We start from the raw sequence: 26,021 nt of genomic DNA on the forward strand, positions 1-26,021 counted from the left end.
AAGTGCTTTATTCCCTTTTAGCTCCCCAGAACAAAGGCTTAGTTTGCCTTGTTTACCCTTTTTGGTAAGTATTTCCTCCTCTCTCGACATTTACTGAAGACTAATTGGCGCCTAATTCAGCCACTCTCCCACCAAATTTTTCCTAGTTTATTCGCCGATCTGAAGCCTGAAGCAACTAAGTACGGTCCGTTATAATAAAAAGGAACACGTGGGTGCAGGAGCATTTTTAGAGGTTTGGTAGTTAAGACTAGGTTAAATAAAGGTTTGTTTCAGTTTAGAGCCTGTAGTTGGTCTTGTTAGTGTGACTACCTTGACTGAAAACCGACACGCTTAAAAACAAGGAAATGTAAAATAAACAATAACTCCACCACACAATGTGTTCAATTAGACGGTACCAAAAAAGAACATTAGACCAACGTAAAAGACAACAATTTATTAAAATAAATAATTTACAAGCAACAAAACAAAAATAAAATAAATATTCCAGGAAACATATCTCGCAGTTCCATTTGTCGTGTCAAGTCCGCGACATTGATTTTGGAAAAAATTCCTAACATTATCCAAACTATTCCTCGCTACAACACATATTTCGTAATCGCGCCTGGAACTCTTGATTTTCGCTAGGTTTTCTTTAAATATATTTAGTTCCAATTTCCTTTGAAAATATGGCAGTGTTTTAGCGTACAATGCATCTTTCGCGTTTTTTATTCCCCTGATAACAACGTAGGGATCTGCAATGTCTTCGTTCTTGATAACGCTCCACGATACCGTTAGGTCATCTTTTATCCTACAACAAATGAAATTAGAATGTTAAGGTTCAATAAATATTTTTTTGCAACGAATCGAATTCAATCGGATATATTATTACCCGAATTGGCATATTAAACGTTCATTTTTGTGAGTGAAGTAGATTATGCGTATGAGCAGAAAAAATAAAAGCTTGCAACGTGGCAATACTAAGGCAGGTTCAGATACTGTCAATCGTGTATGAAAATAATTAAATTTGTTTGTTGTTGTACAGGAGTCATTAGTGTAAGTTCTTTCAGATCAGTGGCATCCTTAGGTTGTGACCAGTAGTTTGAGGAATTGGCTGATCCGAGAATTATTGCGACATGTCCGGTCTTGTCATTGAAGAAGTCAAAAACGATAAGAATGGATTTTTGTGCATCATGAAAACCGAAAAAATTGAAATTTTTTGAGAGGACCACTTGTTTATAGTGATTCCACTCTGTTCAAAATCTGCACACTCTCTACAGAATCATTTTAGAATTGCTTCAGAATCTCTTCAAAACCTCTTCAGACTATTCAAAAATCCCTTCAGAATCTTTTGAGAATCTCTTCAAAATTTCTTCCGCATCTCTTCAAAATATCTTCTCTCTCTTTAAAAATATCTTCAGAATCTCTTCAAAATCTCTCTGTAATCTGTTCAAAATTCTCAAAATCTCGGCAGAATTTCATTAAAATCTTTTTATAATCTCTTCGAAATCGCTTTAGAATCTGTTCGAAATCTCTGCAGAGTCTCTTCAGAATCTTTTTATAATCTCTTCAGAACCGTTTCAGAATCTCTGTAGAGTTTCTTCAGAATCTTTTCATAATCTCTTCTTAATCGTTTCAGAATCTATTCATAAACTCTTCAAAATCTCGGCAGAATTTCATCAGAATCTTTTTATAACTTTTTCTGAATTTCTTCAAAATCTCTTCATTCTTCAGAATCTTTTCGAAATCTCTTCTAAATCTCTGCAGAATATATTCAGAATCTCTTCAAAATCTCGGCAGAATTTCGTCAGAATTTTTGTATAATGTCTTCAGAATATCTTCAGAATCTCTTCAAAATCTCTGTAATCTCCTCAGAATCGTTTCATAATCTCTTCAGGATCTATTTAAAATCTCTTCAGAATCTCTTCAATATCTTCAAAAGCTCTTTAAACTCTTCAGAATCTCTGAAGAGTCTTCAGAATCTTTTTATAATCTCTTCAGAATCTTTTCAGACTCTGCAGAGTTTCTTCAGACTTTTTATAATCAGAATCTTTTCAAAATCTCTGTAGAGTCTTTTCAGAATCTTTTAATAATCGCTTCAGAAACTCTTCAGAATCTTCTATGAATCTCTTCAAAGTTTCTTCAAACTCTTCAAAATCTCTGTAGTCTCCTCAGAATCGTTTCATAATCTCTTCAGGATCTATTCAAAATCTCTTCAGAATCTCTTCAATATCTTCAAAATCTCTTTAAACTCTTCAGAATCTCTGAAGAGTCTTCAGAATCTTTTTATAATCTCTTCAGAATCTTTTCAGACTCTCTGCAGGGTTTCTTTAGACTTTTTATAATCAGAATCTTTTCAAAATCTCTGTAGTCTTTTCAGAATCTTTTTATAATCGCTTCAGAATCTCTTCAAAATCTCTTCAGAATCTTCTATGAATCTCTTCAGAATCTCTGTAGATTTTCTTCAAAGTCTCTTCAAAATGTCTTCAACATCTTCAAACTTTTCAGAATCTCTGCAGTCTCTTCAAAATCTCTTCAGAATCTTTTTATAAACTCGTCAGAATCTCTTCAAAATCTCTGTAAGAGTCCTTTCAGAATCCTTTTATAATCGCTTCAGAATCTTTTCAGAATCTCTTCAAAATCTTTTCAGAATCTGTTCAGAATCTCTTTAGAATTTCTACAGAATCTCTTCAAAATCTCTTTAGCATCTCTTCAGAATCTCTTTAAAATCTCTTCAGTGTTTTTTCAAAATCTCTTCAAACCCTTCAGAATCTCTTGAGAATGTTCTATGAATCTCTCTAGATTTTCTTCAGAGTCTTTGCAAAATCTCGGCAGAATTTCATTAGAGTCTTTTTATAATCTTTTCCGAATGTCTTCAAGATCTCTTTAGAATCTCTTCAAAATTTCTTTAGCATCTCTTCAAAATCTCCGTAGTCTCCTCAGAATTGTTTCATAATCTCTTCAAGATCTATTCACAACCTCTTCAGAATCTCTTCAAACTCTTCAGAATCTCTAAACGGTCTTCAGAATCTTTTTATAATCTCTTCAGAATCTTTTCAGACTCTGCAGAGTTTTTTCAGACTTTATAATCAGAATCTTTTCAAAATCTATGTAGAGTCTTTTCAGAATCTTTTTATAATCGCTTCAAAATCTCTTCAGAATCTTCTATGAATTTCTGTAGATTTTCTTCAAAGTCTGTTCAAAATGTCTTCAACATCTTCAAACTCTTCAGAATCTCTGCAGTCTCTTCAAAATCTTCAGAATCCTTCAAAATCTCTGTTAGAGTCCTTTGAGAATCCTTTTTATAATCATTTCCGAATGTCTTCAAAATCTCTTTAGAATCTCTTCAAAATTTGTTTAGATTAAAATCTCTTCAAAGTTTCTTCAAACTCTTCAAAATCTCTGTAGTCTCCTCAGACTCGTTTCATAATCTTTTCAGGATCTATTCAAAATCATTTCAAACTCTTCATCTTTTTATAATCTCTTCAGAATCTTTTCAGACTCTCTGCAGAGTTTCTTCAGACTTTTTATCATCAGAATCTTGTCAAAATCTCTGTAAAGTCTTTTCACAATCTTTTTATAATCGCTTCAGAATCACTTCAAAATCTCTTCAGAATCTTCTATGAATCTCTTCAGAATCTCTGTAGATTTTCTTCAAAGTCTCTTCAAAATGTCTTCAACATCTTCAAACTTCAGAATCTCGGCAGTCTCTTCAAAATCTCTTCAGTATCTCTTCAAAATCTTCTCTTAAAATGTCTTCACAATCTTTTGAAAATCTCTTTAGCATGAATGGAATATGCGCGAAAATCGAACAGCAATCGAATACAAGATGTCGTCGTACAACCTTCAACAATGGACATGGTTGTTAAAAAGCACCATGTCATTTCGCCGATTTAAATTTGTACATCGCCGTGAAAGCTTTCGAGGTTCTTGTCACTTCAAATCATAGCCTTCGTCGTTAGGCAACCAACGCGTACCTGTTGCTATTTGCGCCTTCGTCTAAGAAGTCACATGTACTTTATTTGTCTTTGATCAATAAACGCGTTAACCATTATCTATATATCATATCTACCTAATAGTATATTATATACCAAGGTAGAGAAGTCTAGTATTATTGCCTGAGTGATAGGTATTTGTGGTGAAGCCAAAGAAAGAGTTTAAAGGCTTGAGAGGCAAAAGGATAGGGTCGACGAGTAAACCAAGCGTTGATGAACTATTTTCCATTATACTTGTACCAATATCGATCTTTACTCACATCTTTAAATCGCGTATTTTAACATCTGCAGCAACTTCATACTCGTTTTGTTCACTTTTCGTCAGATTAACATCCTTCGGACAAAACAAGCCATCGTCCCACACTTCAAACAGCGGCTTTCCATTTATATACTCGGGTTCACTACAAATAACGTCCTTGTAAAACTGTGGAACCTCGAGCAGCGTATCGAAATATCTTCGCATTGGTCGGGCAAAACAATCGCAAGTAAGAGCATTTCCTGAAATTCCAAAGGTGAATTTAAATCGAAAACTGAACAAATCCTCACCCTTAAGAAGAATTCTGGTTTTGTTGTTGACCAAAGTATTCATTTCTTTGGTAAACACCGTGAAATTGTTGTGCTGTAGATCCAAAGTCGTGAGATTTTCAACTTTTATTACTTCCCTCCAGGGTAGCTCGTTCAGCATGTTGTGCGACAGATTTATTTCCGATATACTTTTGGGAAGTATGAACACATCGGGATCGCTCGTAATATCCTCCAAGAGATTAAAGGACAAATCCAACGTCCTTAAACTTGTGAGGTTACCTAGAACATCTACCACAAACGTCACACAATAAAATACGAAAAAATCCCCTTACATCGCCTAATATCCGCGATTGAATTATGCGTTAGGTTTAACGTTTCCACTTTCGAAGTTCCAAAGACAAAATCGTAAGTCACGAGTGGCACGTTATTGTAGGAGAGATCTATGTTTTTCAAGTTGTAAGGTATGTACGGATTACTTGGAAACATCTTTCGGGATATAAAGGTTATTTTATTATTACTGAGATTCACCTGGAAAGAATAAAAACATCATTTAGTCCCTTGTTTCAAGCTCCTACCCTTTCAATAGAGAAGCAGTCATCCAACAAGCCGTGCGTTTTATTATCGAGCTTTTCTAGCTCGTTGCCGGAAAGGTCTAAGGTTCGCAATGATACGAGTCCTAAAAGTCGCAATTAGTGTTAAGTTAATCGCATTGGATTTACCTTGCAGTGCGCCGTTTGGAATGTGTGCGATCTTGTTGTTTGACATATTCAAGTTGATCAGCTGGAGAAGTCCGTCAAACGCCCTAACGCTGATGTTTGACAATAAATTGTGGGCGAGGTGCAATTCGAAAACTACTGGAAGCTTGCCGAATGCTGAACGTGGAAGCTCTTCGATGTGGTTGTGCTGAAATTTTAGTTCGTATTAAGGTGCTTTGCTTCAGTTTTTCAATTTCCCTTGACACTACTGCTGACCCAAACATGTGAATGATTGAAAGCTGTTATACGAAACACTAAATCAATAGCATTTTCGAATAAAAACACAGTATGGATGGTCAAATGTAACGGTGCATGAGTCATATATCAACTTGTTTCCAAAATTATAGTTGGGACATCCTGTATGTAACATAATTGAAGTTGTTTCATAAGACCTGGGAATTTTTATTTATTTCAAATGTACCCAGACTGGTAAAATTTTGTTTCTTATTGTACAGTTTGTCGCTAATTTTTGAATTCATTTAATTCTATTTGTTGTATTTTGTTTGTATCAAGTTTACAGCGGCAAATTTAGGGAACGTTTAATGGAAATGTTTACGTGAGTTCAAAGTTTTGTCTGGTCAGATGTTGATAAACAGTTGTTATTGGACAAGAATTAATTGGTTTTTCAATAAACAATGTTACGTGCGAGATAAGCGATGCAGGTGGTTATCAGTTGTGGTGGCGTATATGGAATTTCGAGTATCGTCGGGAATAAGGATGTTGAAAGGAGGTGGTTTTTGCTTAAATAACAAGAATTAATAGTAGACGTGGCTGTCTATTTTAAAAGATAGCGCAAATTTTTAGTACCCGTAGTCCAGCGGGCTGTACAATTTTAAAAATAGAAATCATAATAGTTAAAGAATGCAGAAACAAGTTTAATGTTGTTTCGAGTTTAAAAAGTTTGTGGTTATCAAGAATGAAGAAATAATTGGTGTAATACAAGAAAAGTCTTACTATCCGAGCAGTCACAAAGCTAAATGTTATTATCTTCGAGTCAGTCGTGGTGTTTTAAAAGCGAGTTGTTTTTGTTTGTAAGAAAAATCGTTCAGATTCTCGTTGAAGTGTTTCTCCGAATATCCCATATTTCTTGTCCTGGCGAGTTTATTGGATTATTATTAACAGAACTGTAATTTTTGAGATCGCGCTTAATTTGTTTTTAGATCGACCGTTTTTAGATGTGTGTTAGAATAAATTCTTGGTTTTTTTGATTATGTGTCAATTTGAATCCCATTTAAAATCCAGGTAGAGTTTTATTTTTCTGTGTCAAAGTATTCTAATTTTTTTTATCCGAATTTTATTTCCGATTTTATTCAAAATTTGAGTAGCGATTTCATGTAACGGAGCACCTATTTTTCGCCTTACAAGTTTCATTCCCAAAGGTTATGATCACACCGTATATTTGTGGAGTCGACCAGCTCTGCTGAACACTCGGTATCTAGAAACGTTTTAAGTTGGACGCTTCGTTACGAAAAGTGTGGTGCCGAAAGTATTTGTGTTGGTTCTAGGAGTTGAAGACATAAGCTAAAGGTAATTGTTTTAATTTATAGAGTTGTGTTTCTGTCGCCGCCACCGTAAATAACGCTACAAATAATTCGCCGTTTGTAACCATTCCCGTCAAGATTTCAATTGTCTTTGTTGCGTCCAAAAGCTCTTGTCATTTAGAAGACGAGGGCAAATTAATATGTTAGAATTTAAGCCACGTTAAGCCATTATTAGCAGGGTTTTGTTTCCTATATGAATTTGAAACGCCATTATTTGATTGATAAGCAACCTTTATGACCTAGTTGGACTACCGATAAATAAATGTATTGCAATAAACGTCATTGTACATAATCGTGTGGGCTATCAAAAGAAGCGCTATTAATTAATTTGAATTTTCGGACCAATTACAGATTTTTAGGACCGCAGCAGGCCGCACAATTAATAAAATAAGTTTTAATTTTTGGATGTAGCTTTGAATACGCTGTCCCGGTTGGAAAACCGTCGTTCCCTCCAGGGCATAGCCGAATTTTATAGAAGGTAAAGCAGTTATTTAGAGTAGATCCTTTTGCTTTCTGCCTTTTGCATTTTCTCAAGCTACGTTTTGTAAATACCGTAATTTTGAGCTTTTCCGTAAATTTATTTTGCATTCATACCGCTTAATTTTTGCTTCGACATTAAGTCTAATCGCGACGAATAACCGTATCTATAGCTTTTGCTTTTTCTTGCGCAGCAATTTCTATTGCTCCGTTTAATTGGTAAAGTAATCTTTTTGTTACTTTCCGTTTGATTAATTATACATATGTATATAATTATTCCTGCATTAGCTTTCCCGTAGATACCGCTACCAAATCCGATTAGTTACTGTTCCCGCTTAGGGAATTGCTGTTGTAAAACGTACGGTGTTTTGTGAAAAACTTATAAAATCGTGTGTAAAATAATCATGTCCAAAGTTAATCATATGAATTAAAAAAAAACAATTTTTCTTAAACCGTCTTCTGTCAAAGAGAGGCAAGTAGATATTGTATGGAATATACATATCCTATGCGATCAACAAAGAGTTACCTACATTTAAATATCTTTACAAGCAGCTTTTATTTAGTGCTCAAACGTAAATCATGTGCTGCTAAGTGCTATGTATCTAAACTCTTTTCGTAACTTCAATTCTTTTTTTTTATTTTTTTAAATTTTCGCTTCATATTTTCACTTCTTAGTTCTTACGTATACGCAAAGTATTATTCACACATGATACTATTACTCAGTTCTTCAGGATTAGAACTTAGATAAGTTTTAACTGTTTTCTAATCCTTTTTTTTGCGTGATTCTCTCTATAACTTTGAATTTGTTATTTTTTTACCAGCTTGCTGCAAAAAAATAAAGCATATTATTATTATTATTATTAGTTGCTGTTGAGGCACCTCTAGAATTTTTGTTTACATGTGAAATCATGTTTAAATTGAACTTCCACAAGCTACTCGACGTCAATCCTTTTTTGATCGCCCGTTATTTGCGCTCCCAAGGAAAAAGCCGCTCGCGATCAGACAGGCACTAACGGAGCACTGTCGATCCCGACGTTAGTGTCTTCAAAATATGGGAAGAGCGCCGTAAGGTAACATCCGTTAGTAAGATACGATAGCGTGCGACAGTTGAGTAATGTAACGGTGATCCCTTTAGACTTTGGTCTTGAATTTACAATTTTACCAGTATAGGAAATGTTATACGTGTACCGCTTCATAATGAACGGGAACAGAACCAAAATGCAATAGAACCACAGTGTTGCCGGTTCTAAAGACCGTTCTTAAGAAGCATGAAGGACGGCTTTTCTGCTATACCTTTGCAAGTATAGAAAAAGTAGCCGAAGCTTGGTTTTCGTTGGGTCCGTTTCGGGTTTTTGAATTAGCGGGTATATTAGGAAAAATGATTGTAGTGTGTGCAATTAAATTCAATGCGAGCTGCCATTACGAATAAAACTAATATAAAGTGGTGAAACTATATAAAGGGAACTTCGTTGTGTAGAGGAATCGACAGGTTGGCTGAATTATTTTGAACTGTTAATATAATAAGAATAGGAATTTTGATACGTGAGCGAACATTTTCGTGGTATTGCATTATTAGATTCGCATGATCGCACTCAAATAAATGTTAACGTTGTGGTTCAAAGTACAGAAGATTTCCTTGCGTTTATATTTGAAGTGGTTAGTTACAATAAAAAACAAGATTATTAACCAAATTTGTGCGCCTATTTATACGGAGCAGTAATAAGATTCTAATTTAAACGGCAACTGGTAAAAAGTTTAAAGACGATTAATTAGTACTTTTGTTAGCTGTTAAAATCCCAAGTACAGAAAGGGAAAATTTACATCTTCATACTGCCAAACATTGGTAAATTATTCCAGTGAGTCCTATCGATCATTTTGGGGATTTTGGAAAGCAATGTTTTGACCAAAGTCAATTTAATATTCCTGAAGAGGTCCACCCAAGGAATGATAAGCGAACCTAAACAAAATATTTTGGTGATTTTTGTCAATTGATTTTCAGATTATAAGGGCAAATGAAGAACCAACTTTGCGCAAGCTAAGAGTCATTACTTATAACTGAGCTAGCCGTGGTATTAATTATTTCATTATAGAAAATTTACTGTTCAGTAAGCACGTCCTATGGTGCAAATCGTAATACTTGATTAGGAAGAGGCGGGGGGTATTCGTTTTTTACCTGTACTTCGTGGAGGGGGGATTCCGAGAAGTTAATTAAAATCAAGAGTGTAGATAAGTAAACAAGAAGTTAGTGTGCGTGTCAACCAGGTTACTTCATGCGTAGGGATTTCTGTTAAGGGTCGTTTGTCCTTTGCGACTTAAGATTTGTATCAGCGAGACCTGTAACCTGGAAAATAGAAGGGGTGGTTGAGGTACAAGGTCACCTAGACCGCCACTGTACTGTAAAACATGGAAATTGCGTGTTAAAATGTAGACACGTCTGGTCGTTTGCTATAAGAAGTTTTGTTATCGGACGAGATTTAATTAGCGCACGTGTTCTGGAATGAACGAAATTTCACTTTTCATGGTTTTATAATTAAAGGTCTCAACGAAAGGAACCGTTTTCTACCAACTATATCTATTGGTGCAGTCGAAGCAAATACCTTCACAACGAAGTGTCGGAAGAGGGTACTCATAAAAGGCAAGTGGAACGTCAGGCCGAGACATATCTATTGATGACGTCGTCAAAACAAAAACATTTACTTGGGTGTAAGCGACCCGTATAAGTAAACGCAGCAATGCAGGTACAATTTTTTACAAAATCTGTACTTTAGCATTTTGTGTAGCATAAGCAAAATCTGATATTATTTATTCACTTACGTACCTTTATAAAATTTCTAACTCTAAATTTCACGATGGAAATGACAAGACCAGAAGATAATACAAAGGCTCTCCCTTTAAACACGAATTTAATTATACGTCCAGATGTTGTGCTATATCATACTATTGCAATTTGCAATGTCGTCTTCAAACTAATAAATTAGCTCAACTCTACATTATGGGACTATTACTCACCCTTTCAATGACACGCCATATAAATTTAGAGAAATGAATGAATTTGTTGTGCACCCTTGCATGAGACAATACCATCAAGCTCTGCATAAATTGCAATATCCCTAGCTTATTTGTTTAGTTTAAATTTGACTAATCGTGATCGGGGCGCGTCTAGAATTTTTACGAAGTATAAGTAGATTAACTCTTACCTCCAAATATACGTACTGCAGCGAACTGAGATCACTCAAGGCGGCCCAAGGAGGTTTAGTGATTCCATTATCATTTAAATTAAGTTTTTGTAGCGTCAGTAAATTTTGAAAACTTCCCTGAACTAAGTTGTCCTCGAGCATATTGTTACTTAAATCTAAACTTAATAACGAATTCATAGCGGGCCAGAATTTTGGTGGAATACTTGTAATGTAATTATGGGATAAATCCAAGTAACCAACAGAAATCGGTAGCTGAAATAAAGTTTCCAGATGATTTCCCTTCAGCGTTAAAGTTCGCATGCTAGACAGTCGAGTTAAGCTGCTCCTAGCTACGTCTTTCAGTATGTTGTAGCTCAAGTCTAATTCGAGTAGCGTTGGCAGCGTTCCGAAAACTCCCGGTTTTATGCTCTCCAAACTGTTATGGCTCAGATTTAGATTGCGTAATGAAAATAACGTTTGAAAAACTGCGTTAAAAATGTCGGTCAGGTTATTGTGGGATAGATCTATTGTATGCAGTTCGTATAATTTCGGGAACGTATTCTTTGGTATCTTCGTGATTGAATTGTGCGAAACATTTAATATCTTCAGTCCCGTCATGTTATGTAACGGCACCTAAAATAAATTGTACTCCGAATAAATACAAAATTACTTGCACTTACCGAACTTAGGTCCGTCAGTAAATTATAAGACAATATCATTTCCGTGGCGTAAGTTGTGGCATCAAAAGTTTCCTTGGACAAATTAGCAATGGAGTTGTGTGATAAATCCAGCACGGTTATGTTGGCGCAGTTTTCAAAAGCACCTCTCTCAATCTTTGTTATGGCATTTCGTGAAATATTGATGTTTGTTAAGTACAGATCTTTAAACGCCAGTTTTTCTATTGCCGTTACTTTATTTTCGGATACATCAATTATCTGGAAAAGAAAAATTTTAAGTTAGGTATATACATAAAAAAGCTTGAGATAAAATGAGTGTTGACAAAAAACATATTTTTCTTTTTATGTGTATATAAATAATTAAGTTTGGTAATTTACTGCAGTTTGCCATTAATGAAACGTAAAAGTAATTTAATTTAAATACTTTAGTGGAAGAAATTTTCTACACTAAACTTGAAGAGATTACATCTTACGAAGATGCTTTAGCGCAATGGGCTAGCTTTTGTCCTGATTCCATGGAACGCGCAGTCCCCAATATAACAAAAATTGGGAGAATTAAACATAGGTGGTGTTATTTCAGACCTGCCTTTGGAGTTACACTCTATTTATTTTCTTCATTACAAAGCATTATTAGTGTTCATGGCTTATTATTTGTTGAATGATCCCCGTAACTTTTGGAAGCAATTTAATAGATGATTACATAATTATTGGAATGTAACAACCCAGTTTTACCGTACAGTGCGTGTCACTTTTTATTTTCCTCCATCCTTTCGTGAGCCGTAACAAAGTACACTTCGTTTAATCAAACAACTGGAGCGTAAGTTAGAACGCATGGAATTTTAATTGCCATCATCCACATATACTCGTATATTGAACTCTAGCGATTGGATTCATAATTTGGGGATTCCGGAATTATTGTTGGACGGATTTCACCTATACAACTCCTATAGTGAGGATTTTAATTGCGTTCTTCCTTGTTATCGTAAGTGCCGCTATTTGCTTTTCGCGTAATTGATGTGTACCTTTCATTAGGTTCGGGGGATATTTGTGTACTACAATTTTTCCATCGATATTTGTTGCTTCATCTATAAATATCCCTCTTATTTAAGAGGTATGTAGATTTTATGACATAAACGAAGGAGGGTTACCTTTGATTTCTATTTACTTTTTATTCCATTTTTTAGTTCCGGTGTAAATTTAAATTTTAAGTACCAGTGGAAATTCTGGATACGTTAATTACATACGAAACTAGTTCGACGTACGTAACGTTGGGTTCAATTCAACTATACCTGCGAGTGACGATACCTTTTGACATATATTTCCACGTGCTGATAATGAGTGTTGTGAAATTGATCAACGGGTCATGAAGGAGATTTAATATCAAGATTCGATCCTCAACAAAGGAACAACTTTTGTAACTTATAGTGGATAACTATTCATTCCCTTCTGGGTTATATGCAATCGCGTTCAAGCAATTTGTTAACATCAGTTCTGTTCAGAATCTTTGCCATCTCGACTTAGTAATGATTGAGTTTGAAACGCGAATGTTGTTGGGGACTACCACTTCCTTCTGAAGCGACCGACCATTTAAGTACCGTACCTGTTATAGAAACAGATTACGAATAGAGCGACACCCTTCAGGCATTAATCAACGAATTATATTATATTATACTGAGCCCTGCGGCTTGGGGAGGTTTTCTTTTGATTGCTTATAGGTTTTGGATGCGAGAACTGAGCTCACTTCTTGGCCTCAACATCTAACTTTATTCCAAGGTAAGAGTTGCCTTATATGTTTTACTTTTTTTACTTAACCCCATACGTGCGAATTTTTGCCCAAAATATTTTATTAATTTGTGGAAAATTGCTTTAAGATTCAGTAATCAATTTAATCGATCATTCTTGATTAAGGGTTTGTTAAAGTGGGGAATTTCAATTGTATAGTGACGTTAGTAACATTTGTGAATAACGAAAGTTATAATTTTGAGTATTTGGGGGAGTATTTTGTGTGATACGCTATCACTTGTGGATGCAATTTTTCTGTTTGCCATTTGGTGTTTGAATAAATTTATTATTGTAGTATAGTTATTTGTACCCTCCCATCTTATCTTATCAGTTAAGAAGATCATATCCCCAGAACGATCTACCGCTGTGGTGTAAATTAGCACTGATTGTGCACAGGGCCGGACTGGCTCAGGCCGCTAGGCCGCACCCTGGACGGGGCCCTCGTGGAACCGCGTAGCGGAGCCTCCGTCGCGGGGCCCCGCTAAGCGCTAACCTGAGGCTCCGCCATGTGGGGGCCTTTTGGTCATGGAGCGTCCGGGGCCCTTACCCACCCAGTCCGGCCCTGATTGTGCATTTTCTTTACTGCACGAGAATGTATAACTGTTGAGTGTTTGAACTTTACAGACGTCGGCGACAGACGTGACAATAGAACGTTTAGCCATTTACGAAGCGATAACATACTTGACAATTGGATGCTTCTACATTTACAAAGAAGAGAGGAAGAAGAACAATAGAAAGAGGATCTTCCTCTTTCTTCCTCAGCCTCTGCCTCTTTCTTTTCATCTTCCTCTTCTTGAGGGCGATGGTTCAGATGTACGGAAGGGGAGAATGATTTTCATATAGATCTTTTACAAAATGGGAGACGATGGGTTCTTCTTTCATCATCGAACCATAGTGCATAATCGTTTGAGAACTTTGTTGTGGATGTTTCCGTATCTTTCATTTTCGATTTGGTTATGTATATCATCCGTGCGGGACAGCCATCGTTGTCTTGATGGGAAGGTCCTTTTAACACCGAGCAGTAGCTCTTCGGGCCTTAAGGCGTCTATCTATAGTGTCACGTCAAGGTATTCGATAGTGTATGTCAATGGTACTTGGGTAACAGCTACGGTGATTAGGTTCCATCTGGTCGTTATTTTCTGTGCACAAGCGATGGCTTCGGTTTTGTCGGCGTTCATACGCACCAGCGGTCACACCACGGCAGAATGCCACTCGAAATCTCTCACTCTTATTAGTTGTAGCTTCGTCGAGTGTCCATTGTCCAACTCGTCTCTAATAGAGAACGTTGAGGCGAACATATCGTGTAGGAGTCTCAAAAAGCCTTGGTGAAGACTGGGGGCAGCGATATCTGGCGGTACTCCTGGGATACGAAACCTCCTTCCCAGGCTTGGGAATTATAATAACTATAGCGCTCTTCCACGGTGATGCTTGTGTTTTGGAAACCGTGTACTCTTGGTGTTTTTGTTCTCTACGGTTAGGTTATGTTTAGGACAGCTGGATCTTTTAGGCCCTCTCTTACGGGGCAAAGGATGCGGTCAGAAGGGGGATTAGGCGTGAAGTATCAGTAATAAAAAAATAATTGCCAAAAACATAGTACCGCTTCTTGATATAAACTTTTCTTCCAAAATCTAATATACACTGTGTTAAATTAGGTAAAAGGTGCGCAATTAAAGAACGATTATCATAATATCAACAAAAACCAGAAAATTCCGATTACTTCTGCAGTTATGCCGGAATAACCGAAATTTGCCGAAATACATCGTTGTATTCGTAATAAAAAATGCTACTGAATACAGTATGTAATGTTTGTGCAGGCCATATATAAAACTAAAGTTGATGATGATTACTCCGAAACGAAACGTTGTATTGAAAATCTCTCAACGGTGTCTTATAGAGCCAAAAAAGTGGCAATGAGAAAGCGTTTTTCATTTTTTTTGTATCTGTTCAAATAACATCAGACAAAAATAAAAACTAAAGTGGGAAAATTCGGTTTTTCTGGCATATCTTCGAGCCACTTTGCACAATTGCGTATTGGACCAAAACAAACATTTTTAGAAGGCCACCCTCTGGCAGGCGAGGGCGAACTACCCCTAAATGCGCATTTTAGAGTTTTTGGCACTTTACATGAAAACTACATCCTTTATCAAAAAGAGGCGCGGTTACCTTTTTTGTAGAGCATAAAATTTTCTATCGATTAGGTGTATTAACTTTTATTCTATCGCCATTCTAACCATTCTAATCTAGTCAAAAATAGTAACATTCGCCATCATCTAGAATATGTGAACAATATAGACCTTTCGGAATAAACATAAACAAAGGCAATGTCTACATCCTTGGAGTAAAAATAGTAAACAAACTTCCACTTGAAACAAAAACCGCTATACCAATCTCTTATTTTGAAGGGAAATTTCTAAAAATTGTTATGACATTAGTGAATACTTCTAACTAAATTGTCTTGTGATCTTTTTTAGTATTTAGAAAATCGGGCGTGATCAAGAAATTGTGTCAACTAAAAAAATATATACTGTGATAATTTTATTATTGTTTGTCATTAATTCTTATTGTTTGTTTGTTGTTATCCACTGTAACTTATCCATTAAAAGGCCAAAAGATCAAATATATTATTATTACTTTTAGTTAATTTGTTAGTGTTTTGTAAATATAAGTATTTCATTTGATTGGTTATCAAATTTAAGCTCAGTAACCGACTTTAAGGTTATGTTTACCTCAGCTGTTAGAGTAGGGATAGATCAAAAGTTAGTACCCTCAATTGATAGGGAATTGTCTGCTCTACAAACAAGGTAACCTCCCCGTTTTTTTGCTAAATGTCGTAGTTTTCCTGTAAAACGCTAAAAACAAAAAAATGTAGTTTAGAGTTTCTCACCCCCTCCGTTGAAATTTCGGTTTGGATCAATGGACATCTTTTTCAAATAGCTTGCTGTAAGTCATAACAAAGCGGTCTATGAATAGATGTAATTAAAAATTCTGATGTAGACGGCTACGGCAACGAGAGTTTAGGGGGGTGGAGAGGGGGGGTACTTTCTTTAGATATCTTTTCAATAGACTGTACCGGGAGCTGTTCACAGGGGCGTTATTACTGGGGTGCTGGAAACTGCCCATTGTGAAAATAATGCTTAATTACATTCGGAGATATCCATCGCAGGATAGCCACAACAAAAAAGCACAAATGTTGTCTACTGACTTTATCACTGAATTTATTGAAATATGTAGATCATGCCGTACTGTGGAAAGTGAAAAGTCTGCAATACTCAAACTTGTACGTATTCAACTCGCCTGTGCATGGAGGAATTTCAACATGTTGATTACGAGAACTTACCCCTCCACACTCTTCGTGTAGTTTGACGATACAGGAAGTGTTGCTTGGGGAAAATCCCCTGGTCGCCAACAGTTGCCAAACGAGGCGGTAGTAGAATATGTGCGTGCTCGTCTTGGACAAAGTCCGCAAAAGCCACTGCGACAGCTATTCCAACAAACTTGTTTGCTATTCGGAACATGTCAACAAATAACGAGGAAAATGTTGCACAAAGTAACCGTGTTACAAGAACTTCATCATCCATTTTCTATTCACGCTCGTATGTTCATCATGCAATCTCAGAAAACGGAATGCATATAAACTTACCTCCATAAAATTTAGCTGATAAAACATTTGGTAGTCGATTTTCTTAATAAAATTCCTCGCCAAATCGATCGTTCCAATCTTGCTGATTCCACTAAAGGTTCCACGTCCAACGTCCGAAATCATATTGTCAGACAAATACAATCTCCTCAAAAACCTCATGCCCCTAAACGAGTTCGAATCCAGTTTCTTAATTTTATTAGACGACATGTTTAGCACCTTCAAAACGGAATTTCTCGCAAACGTTCCCCTGGAAAACGTGTTACAACACGCCGGAAATCTTACTTTTATTTTCGTACCTTTGTATCTCCCCGATGCTGTTATGCGATACGTTGCACCATCCCAATTTCACTAAGTCCTGAATGTGCGAGCCGTCCAATTTATTTATGCCGTTATAACTCAAATCGAGCACTTCTAATTCCCTTAAACCCTTAAACTGATTTCGTTTAAGATCCTTAAGCTGATTCCCATGCAAATCTAAAGTTTTTAATTTTCGAAGAACCTGAAAGGCTTCACTTGATGGCGCTTCTAAACTTCCGTTTGATATATGCAGCCGTAATAATTTTCCCGCTAAATGGGATTCGGTAAAAGCGTCTGTTGGAAGTGAATTAATATTATGTCCGTGGATCCTTAGCACTGTTAGATTGCCTAAATTCTGAGGCGATAAAAATTAATTTTCTTTTTTATTACATGAGTAAGCGATTTAAGTACCTTAAAAGCTAATTTTGGAAATTCCTTGAGGGCGGAATTCGTTATGTGTAATTCATTTAAGCTTTTATTTACACCTAAGAAGGTGTGTTCGTCTATGCTTTGGATAGGAGTATCTTCGATGTGCAGAAGTCGCAGTTGCACCTTATAAAGTAAACTTCCAAACAGGCGAGCTAAAAATAGACAGCGTTATTAATATAGGTATGTACAGTTATTCAGTAAATCAGTACCTATATTGCATTTGTATATCGTTAATTTTTCCACAGGTATTCGAAATTCGGCCAGATTATTGAGCGCGATGCTCATTTTTGCTAGGTTCGTGTTTTTACACGAAACCGTAATTCCAATATCCGATTCTTCATCGCAATTACATGGGTGTAAGTATAATAAATTTTTAGGGCATTCGTATCGTGGTCTAGCTGGGATGTACTCGGATTTTGTATACCATACCAGGATTTGCATGAAAACTAAATGAAATATAATGTTTGTTTTCGTGGCCATGCTGGACTGATCTGAAAAAGATAAAATACAATGGTTTAATATAAATAAAACTAGACACATTTCGAGACAACTTTCAACTAAACTTGTCCAAGATTTTAGAACGGGGGATTTTAATGGCGCACGTTTTTTTTAGTATAATGATAGACCACACTCATTTATTTTTATATTGCGTTATAAATGTGTGTACTTTTTAAGTGGAGAAAGCTACCACAATAAACATTTGTAAACAAAATGTGCTGGAACAACTTCTAGGTGAGATTTTACGTTTTACGATATTTTGATTACCTACATTCGGTAATAACAATTTATAAGGTACACTTTAGTTAATGAGTACCAGGGTTTCCAAGTTATGAGAAACGCAGTGAACTGCCAATTTATTTTTTAGCCATCGGAACTACATGTCGAAATTTTTCCCAGAGAAATTAGATTACCTGTATACAATAGTATAGCCACACCCAATCCAATCCATACTGACGCACAAATCTGAAACCAGATCATTCTCTATTGTTCACTTATGAATCAAGCTGTGTATTTGTTTATAGTTTTAGTATCAAGAGAAACATCATAGTAAGTGTGAAAAACTATTATGCTTGTTTAAAATGTTTCCAGATTCCAATCACAGAAAGTACTCCCGCCGATATTTTACCTGCAAAACTCGTTCAATTTTAGCCCAGTTATCAGCTGGAAGTTTGAGTGAAGAAGTAAAGCTCGATGGTCTGTTCCACAGAAAAAACGTGAAAAGTTACCACGTGATAAAGTAAATAATCTGAATGAACTTGGAAGGCTTGCTCAGTTGATTGAAGAAACTTTTGAACGTAGTGATCGAGTAAGAATCGGGATAAGGAAAAATAATTTGGTAAACGGGTTTGTTGTTAATATTGTCGTAAATTTGGTCATTCGAAAGATAGGTGTCGAAAGCGTAGCATTCGAATGTAAATGTTACCGCTTACGAATTTAGTTAAGTGTTTAACGCACTTTAGATTTAAAACATCATCACCAAATGTGCCCTGTTATAGATGCGATAAGTCTGGGTTTATTCGCACCACTGTTGTAACTGCTAGAAAACTGAAAGTGCTTCTCTTTTTCTTTGGAGATTTTGACTTGTAAATGGCGTTCCTATTCTAAAAGTGTACATATGAAGTTATATGCGTATTGATTGATGTGCGAGCAGTCATGGAGACTGAAAATTCCGCCGAAGCTGGCCACCGAAGGAGAGAGCTTTTGTTGGAGAGTGTAGCAAATAACTGAAACTCTCCCTAGTAGTGTCATAGACTTGAGCACCAGCTGTTCGGGTTCTATTATTTTAAACTCACATCGACAACATGCAATATCACGATTCTCAAATGACACCATTATGCATTCGCAATATTGCGTGTTATAATGGATTTCCTACATGGCCATTTTTCTGAAGTCTATTTTGAACATTTATTTTGAATGTTTAAAAGGTTTTCCTTAGGCACCATGATTACTGTAGTGTGAAAGGAACAAATTCATTTACCATTCCGGTTTTTATATTCTGGATTCGAGTCGTATTTTCAATTGTGCGCTTTTTGCGTTTTCTTTTCAGAGAATACATACATACAATTCCCGTATGCAGGCTGTTACATATAAGTATTTTAAAAAAAGTTGAGTTGGTAGAGGAGATCAAAACGAGTACTCTTTCCAAATAAACCAAGGGTCTAACGTGTTGCTTTTGGGAGCCCCCCTCAATAAACTTTTTTTAATTTTTTTCTCAGCAACCATAAGAACCACTGGTGACACGTCTTTGAATAGGTTTTCGGGTATGCTCTTCTCGATTTTGCTAAAATTTTCCTACCACGAAAGGGCGCATCTCCAATGTAGATAGTTGAAAATACGAATATTGCCATAATTGTGACCAGTAGTACCACAAGTTCCTCGACGAACAGGGCCGTCTTTACCGGGGGTGCCCTCAAGGGGTGCAGGGCACCCGGGCGCAGGGCCTTAAGGGGCACCGAGCGCCATAAATCGTGATACTACAAATTAATACATTTTGAGTAATCTCGAGAATTGGAGTAAATTGGAAACACAAGAAAAAAAATAAAATGTCTTAATCTACAAGAAAAATTAACAGGTGCCAATAGATCTGATATAGATGGGGAAGCTATTCAATGAATTAGAATTACTGCCAATATTTTCTATAAATAAAGATAAAACTCCATTAAATGTTTTAAAATATATATATTCTAATACTTTCTATTCTATTCGCAGGGGAGCCCGACCGGGCAGCACTTAGGCACACCAGAGACCCATTGTGCCTACCCCCTTTCTTCGCAACTGAGTTCAGAGCCCGTTCCTCTCAATGAAGGATAGGACCCTGTTTAGCCTAAGTTGCTTCAGCCTCCTCGGTTCCATGTATCTGTCTCCAAGGAGTTGATATCTGTCTCTGATCAAAGCGTCACAGTGACAGACCACATGCTCGGTAGTTTCATCAATTCATCTTCCTCGCCACAGAACCTGCACGTTGACTCCTCCGCGATCCCAATGTTATGCAGGTGATAGTTGACCATCCAGTGTCCCGTAAGGACACCGGTGATCTTCCTAATCTGGCTTCTATTCAGTTTCAGAAGCTTAGAAGACCCCGATTTGCCAAGGGGCCCTGTTAGAAAGGCCTTGGACTGTCGGAGTCCGGTTACTTGTTGCCACTGAGCCTGGAATTGACTGGTCAACCAATCTTTCAAGCTTTCATGTCATCTTTCGGAAATTTTCATTTCAAGCGAATGCCGTTTGAGTTGAGGAACTCACATTCAACTTTTCGCCGGTTATAATACATCGCCCGAGGTCGGTATTAAAGGATATATACAGGGTGTTACACGACCGTTCGAAAAAAAAAAATCGGGTTGTAGAGGGCATCAAAACAAGCACTTTTTCCAAATAAACCGTGGGTCCAACGTGTTTCGTTTGGGAGCCACCCCCCAAAGAGTGTTGAAATCTGCATTTCTTCTTTAATTTTTTTCTCAGCAACCATAAGAGTTACAAAGTCGGGGGGCATGTCTTTGAATAGGTTTTTGGGTATGCTCTTTCCGATTTTGCAATTTTTTTTTCAAAATTCCTACCCCTAAAGGGCGCACCCCTAAACTAGGGTGCAAAAAAAATTTCTGATTTCGACGAAATTTGGTATCTGGGGGTTTTTTAACATGAAAATCACGAATCTGAAATTAGTTTTTGAAAATTCGAAAAAAAAAGGTCCACTGCAATTCTTGGCGGGACAACGAAAATAGAGATAATTCCACGAAATTTGTTGTGTACATACTAAACGAGTTAAGGAACAAAACTGTCGAACAGTTTTTTTAAATAACTTTTCAAACAAAAGTTATACTCATTTGAATGTTGGTCCTTCGGGTCGCGAAGTGTCCCAAGCCTACTAGTAAGCCATAATTTCGCATGTGTTGGTTGACAATGTCGCAAAAACAAAAGATTAACGGTTTGAGTCGATATTTTGTTATTTGGAATTAATTCGGTCATTAAATGATTAAAAAATTCGATGTATCGATTAAAACACCTACCAAGGTACATAAAAGCGCTGATCGATTGTTTATTATCTAAATAAGGTAGGGGAAAAGTTTTATTCAGTTGAAGATAATCTTAAAGGTCCTTAAAAGGAGCGTGTTCTTTTGGAAGTTATTTTTCAACCTAAGATTATGAAAATTTTTGATCATAGTGAAAAAGTATCATACGGAAAGTGATTTGACTTTTTCCCCTACCTTATTTAGATAATAAACAATCGATCAGCGCTTTAAGATACCTTGGTAGGTGTTTTAATCGATACATCGAATTTTTTAATCATTTCATGACCGAATTAATTCCAAATAACAAAATATCGACTCAAACCGTTAATCTTTTGTTTTTGCGACATTGTCAACCAACACATGCGAAATTATGGCTTACTAGTAGGATTGGGACACTTCGCGACCCGAAGGACCAACATTCAAATGAGTATAACTTTTGTTTGAAAAGTTATTTTAAAAAACTGTTCGACAGTTTTGTTCCTTAACTCGTTTAGTATGTACACAAAAAATTTCGTGGAATTATCTCTATTTTCGTTGTCCCGCCAAGAATTGCAGTGGAACTTTTTTTTTCGAATTTTCAAAAACTAATTTCAGATTCGTGATTTTCATGTTAAAAAACCCCCAAATACCAAATTTCGTCGAAATCAGAATTTTTTTTTGCACCCTAGTTTAGGGGTGCGCCCTTTAGGGGTAGGAATTTTGAAAAAAAAATTGCAAAATCAGAAAGAGCATACCCAAAAACCTATTCAAAGACATGCCACCCGACTTTGTAACTCTTATGGTTGCTGAGAAAAAAATTAAAGAAGAAATGCAGATTTCAACCCTCTTTGGGGGGTGGCTCCCAAACGAAACACGTTGGACCCTCGATTTATTTGGAAAAAGTGCTTGTTTTGATGCCCTCTACAACCCGATTTTTTTTTTTCGAACGGTCGTGTAACACCCTGTATATATATATATATATATAAATCGGCAACGATTGAGGAACATCGAAACACTAAGCGATCTTACACAAAAAACGCTCCGTGAAAGTTGAAAGTCAGAGAAGCAAACGCTTTTAAAGAAGTGAAAAACCTACTAACTTGCGCCCCCATTGGCGGTGATATGCGCGTGTCAGATTGTGGATTCTTGAAAAATGCCAAAATCAAGACTATAAGCGACCACCTGCCGTTGCGTTAGCTGATGCCGCTAAAATGACAAACTAGCCGATTGGCACGTTGATCTTTATCGCTGCAGTCTTACGATCTACCGATATTTGTACCAAGCCAATGGATCTTCCAGTGGCAGATGGTAGCAGAATTAGGGAACTGATGACCCTGCCAACGCTGCTAATTACTCAGAACGCGGATATGTGATGGTTAGTAGCATTTTGTTCCGTTACTCTCCCGATAGTGAACACGAAGAGACTCAACAAGTCGTTCCGAAATCGCAGGTCCCCAAAATCTTTTACGAGTACGACTCTCCTCTCGCTGTAAATGGGGTACAAAAAACGCTACAGAAGATCAGTCCTCGCTACTAGTGTCCTGGAATGCGAAGATCTATTACAATAAGGAGTGCATAGAGCGCTATAAACCGAGGATACAGTACTTGTTGGTGGGAGCTATTCCCACTGCAGACCGCGACAGCCGAGACGTGCGCTAGGACCCTCGTGGATGAAAGTTTACTGAAGAGCAGCGAGTAATTTTTATTACAAGCTGAACTCCGCCCTTTGAGCTGTAATACTATCATTTTCCTTTCTACATTTTGCAGCTGATACTCAATAAAGGCATTATTATTATGGTCGGTGTTTCTTGTGAGAACTCAGGTCTAGCCTGGTTAACTAATCGCACGGATTAAAATCAAGTAACGATTAGTGTCTGTGTCTGTGTGAAGTTATGTAGGGTTCTAAAGAAAAATAAAAAAAAAAATAAAATAAATATTCACACACTCACATTGGAAATCTAGGGATAGTATGTAATTCATACTTACCAACATAGCTATTAATGGCCACAATAGTCAACGCTATCAGGAAAGAAGAAAACAAAACAAAAATATCATTATTATTATTATTTGATTTTTTCGGTCTTGCCGGTTCTAATCCTAGTCAAACGGACTATTGTCAAGTCTGGCTAGTTATTTCTGAGGAAAGTTCTGGTGATGCTCCAGGTTTTGAGTATGACTGCCTTCTGAATGTGATGATGATGATGATTATTATTATTATTGTCGGTGTTTCTTGTGAGAACATTATTATTATTATTATTATTAAACAAAACACGCACGAAATAAACAGGTTCGAGAAGAGTTTATTGCGTCGTATTGCGTGCTAGAAAGCTACAAAAGCCGCCAAGTTCGAAAGCCAGCACCAATCAGTCATCGGCTATTCATAAAAACCACTTTCGTCGGTTCATCAAGGAAAATTCCCATTACTTCTTTGTCATTGTATTTTTTAAATTAATAAACAATTTGTTTGCGACAAATTATGAGCATCATGAATCTGTGTAAATTCCCTAAAATCCTTTCTAGAGTTTCTAATGCATTGATGTGATCCATTTAAACGGATACAGACGGGCATTGCACATACACTTAAGAATTTACAAATGCCTCCTCGTTTCATCACATAATAGTAATCCTTTGTTTATATTAAAATGAAACGTTTCCTGTTAATAAAAACGAAAAGTTTTATATTACAACGTTATATTTCCCGAATTGCCTTTTTGATTTAAAACTATCATTCGGAACTAAACAACTAACTCCGCCGAAAACCTAAATTCCCTTTTATTTAAAATCTTGCGATCTCTCCTCGATTACCGAGTTAAATTTTTCAACTCGGAATGATCCCCTCTTTAATTACTGAGTAAATCTTTCACACCCACAAATGGCGAATTACCTTCAAAATAGCGGTATCTAAATTTTCTATTGGTTTAATGTCTTTTGTACTACCGATTTCAGATGGTTTTAATGGTCGTTGAGTATTCAAAGTTAAGCATTTCTTGAGTTAGTGGTTTATCACATGATGAGCTAAGAAATGTAATACTGTATCCCTAAAAGGATGTATCAATACCCACGAGTTAATAATACTACAGTCGACGACCAGGGGCCCCTATCTCTACACGAAAGTTTACAAAAGGTTTAGTAAACGTTACTTCGAGAGTAACATATCCAACCAACCATTTTACCTTTTCTACGTGACATTTTAACTGGGTCCCCTTGGGTTGAGCGGGTTTGTACCAGACAGATTTTGTAAGACTTTCTTTGTGCACAATTTCTTGCGCAAACGTGGGACTTGTTCCCATATCAGGTGGTACTCGCCGACTGGTACCATGGGGATTTTTTTCTATAGCTAATAAGTTCCGTAATCAACCACCATAAAAATTTCAATACGGTTTTTGCACTTAGCAACATTTTTTGTTTATTCAAAAAATCAGTCTAAATTACAACGCAAGACAATAAAGTCTTACTAATGGGCAACCTTACCACTTGGAAGCTGCTGTGGTACGGATGTGTTGGTGAAGGGGCTTTTCAGCAAGTTTGGGGTTCCTATCCAAGATTTCTCTGGATGTCCACGGGAATGGAACCGCTTAATATCCAGTGCAGGGCAAAAAGAATCCGAACCCGAAGGAGAGCAATTGGTCTAGTCCTCATTTACTTTACGGATATTAAAACACGATTTTTCTAAGGAAAATGATGTCGAAAGACATCATATCTGAACAACAGAAGGTTCCATTTGATGTCCTTATAATAATTACTGGCTCGCACAATGTAGCACCGCGAAGTTAGGCAACCCTGCTATTTGAGAAACAATCGCTTGATTACTATGGCGAAGGCTCTTCCCAGCTACGCCATCTTACGACACGCGCCATAAAATTTAAAATAACACATGTTTCCTAGAAGTTATAGGTTGCGGAGCTGTGATGTGGATTAAACCGATTGTCTGCAATATGTTAAAAAACTGGGCCGTTGGAGATTCATTTCCAAAGACTTGATTGGTACTTCTTCATGAACGGAAGATTCACCAAGGGTAATGAATGAATTGTCTAGAGACTCTTTACGTCTTATTAAGGGGGCAGTGTACCGTGACGGCGAAAGAATTTTCTATGAATGAGTAAAGGTGTATAAATGTTTGTCTTCATTAATTAAACGGCGCGTCAGCAGAAGCCTGCCTTTTATTTAAATAAATATAAATAATTGTTGATTTCATGCTCATTGCCTATCTCTTTATACGGCTATATTATTGTAAAAGCAAATTTTATGCAAACTACAAAATATTATTTAAAATTTCATTCGCCTGTTTTGTGTTAATGTGCTTTCACAACATTTCTTGTTACATAACGTGATTATGAACCAATGTTTGCTATACATTTTTTTATTTTGTACCGTTCCTTACCAACCAAAATCTACCCTCTAAAGGGTTTTTTATTCGCTTTAAAAACTTATTAACAATTTGCGACCTTCACATTTTACTGTCGATCAATGGCGCTCGCAAATTTATGTGCACAATAAATCGAAAAGTTTAAAAATCTCACCTGCCGACTGTTGTTTTAGGAACTGTAGAACACTTTAATCACGCACATTGTATTAAAAAAATTCTGAAACTAAGTAAAAACCACATCCGCGTTTAAGGTTACATTCTTACTTCTGCACTAACATTAAAGCACTACTACTTTTACCAATCAAGGTAAGTCAAGGGAATCAACTTTAGAGTTCTTTTGGTTATTAAATAAATATACGAATGCAATAGCCGGACGGTATTGTTATTAAAATTTCTTTT

At 36.5% G+C, this 26,021-nt stretch overlaps 1 protein-coding gene across 1 annotated transcript; it reads right to left on the minus strand.

Annotated features, from left to right (window-relative positions):
* Positions 1–418: 418 nt before the first annotated feature.
* On the minus strand, positions 419–26,021 carry LOC116181131 (chaoptin). Its single transcript, XM_031501411.1, has 13 exons — positions 25,777–26,021; positions 17,480–17,761; positions 17,253–17,422; positions 16,841–17,196; positions 16,545–16,791; positions 11,126–11,380; positions 10,467–11,078; positions 5,216–5,399; positions 5,072–5,172; positions 4,829–5,024; positions 4,518–4,784; positions 4,232–4,469; positions 419–787 (listed from the first exon to the last, which is right to left on the minus strand). Exons 2-13 carry the CDS (start codon positions 17,748–17,750, stop codon positions 436–438), a joined length of 3,249 nt encoding a protein of 1,082 aa, XP_031357271.1. The 5' UTR covers positions 17,751–17,761; positions 25,777–26,021; the 3' UTR covers positions 419–435.

This window comes from Photinus pyralis, unplaced genomic scaffold, assembly GCF_008802855.1.
Source record: "Photinus pyralis isolate 1611_PpyrPB1 unplaced genomic scaffold, Ppyr1.3 Ppyr1.4_LG1, whole genome shotgun sequence".
NCBI classification, from domain to species: domain Eukaryota; kingdom Metazoa; phylum Arthropoda; class Insecta; order Coleoptera; family Lampyridae; genus Photinus; species Photinus pyralis.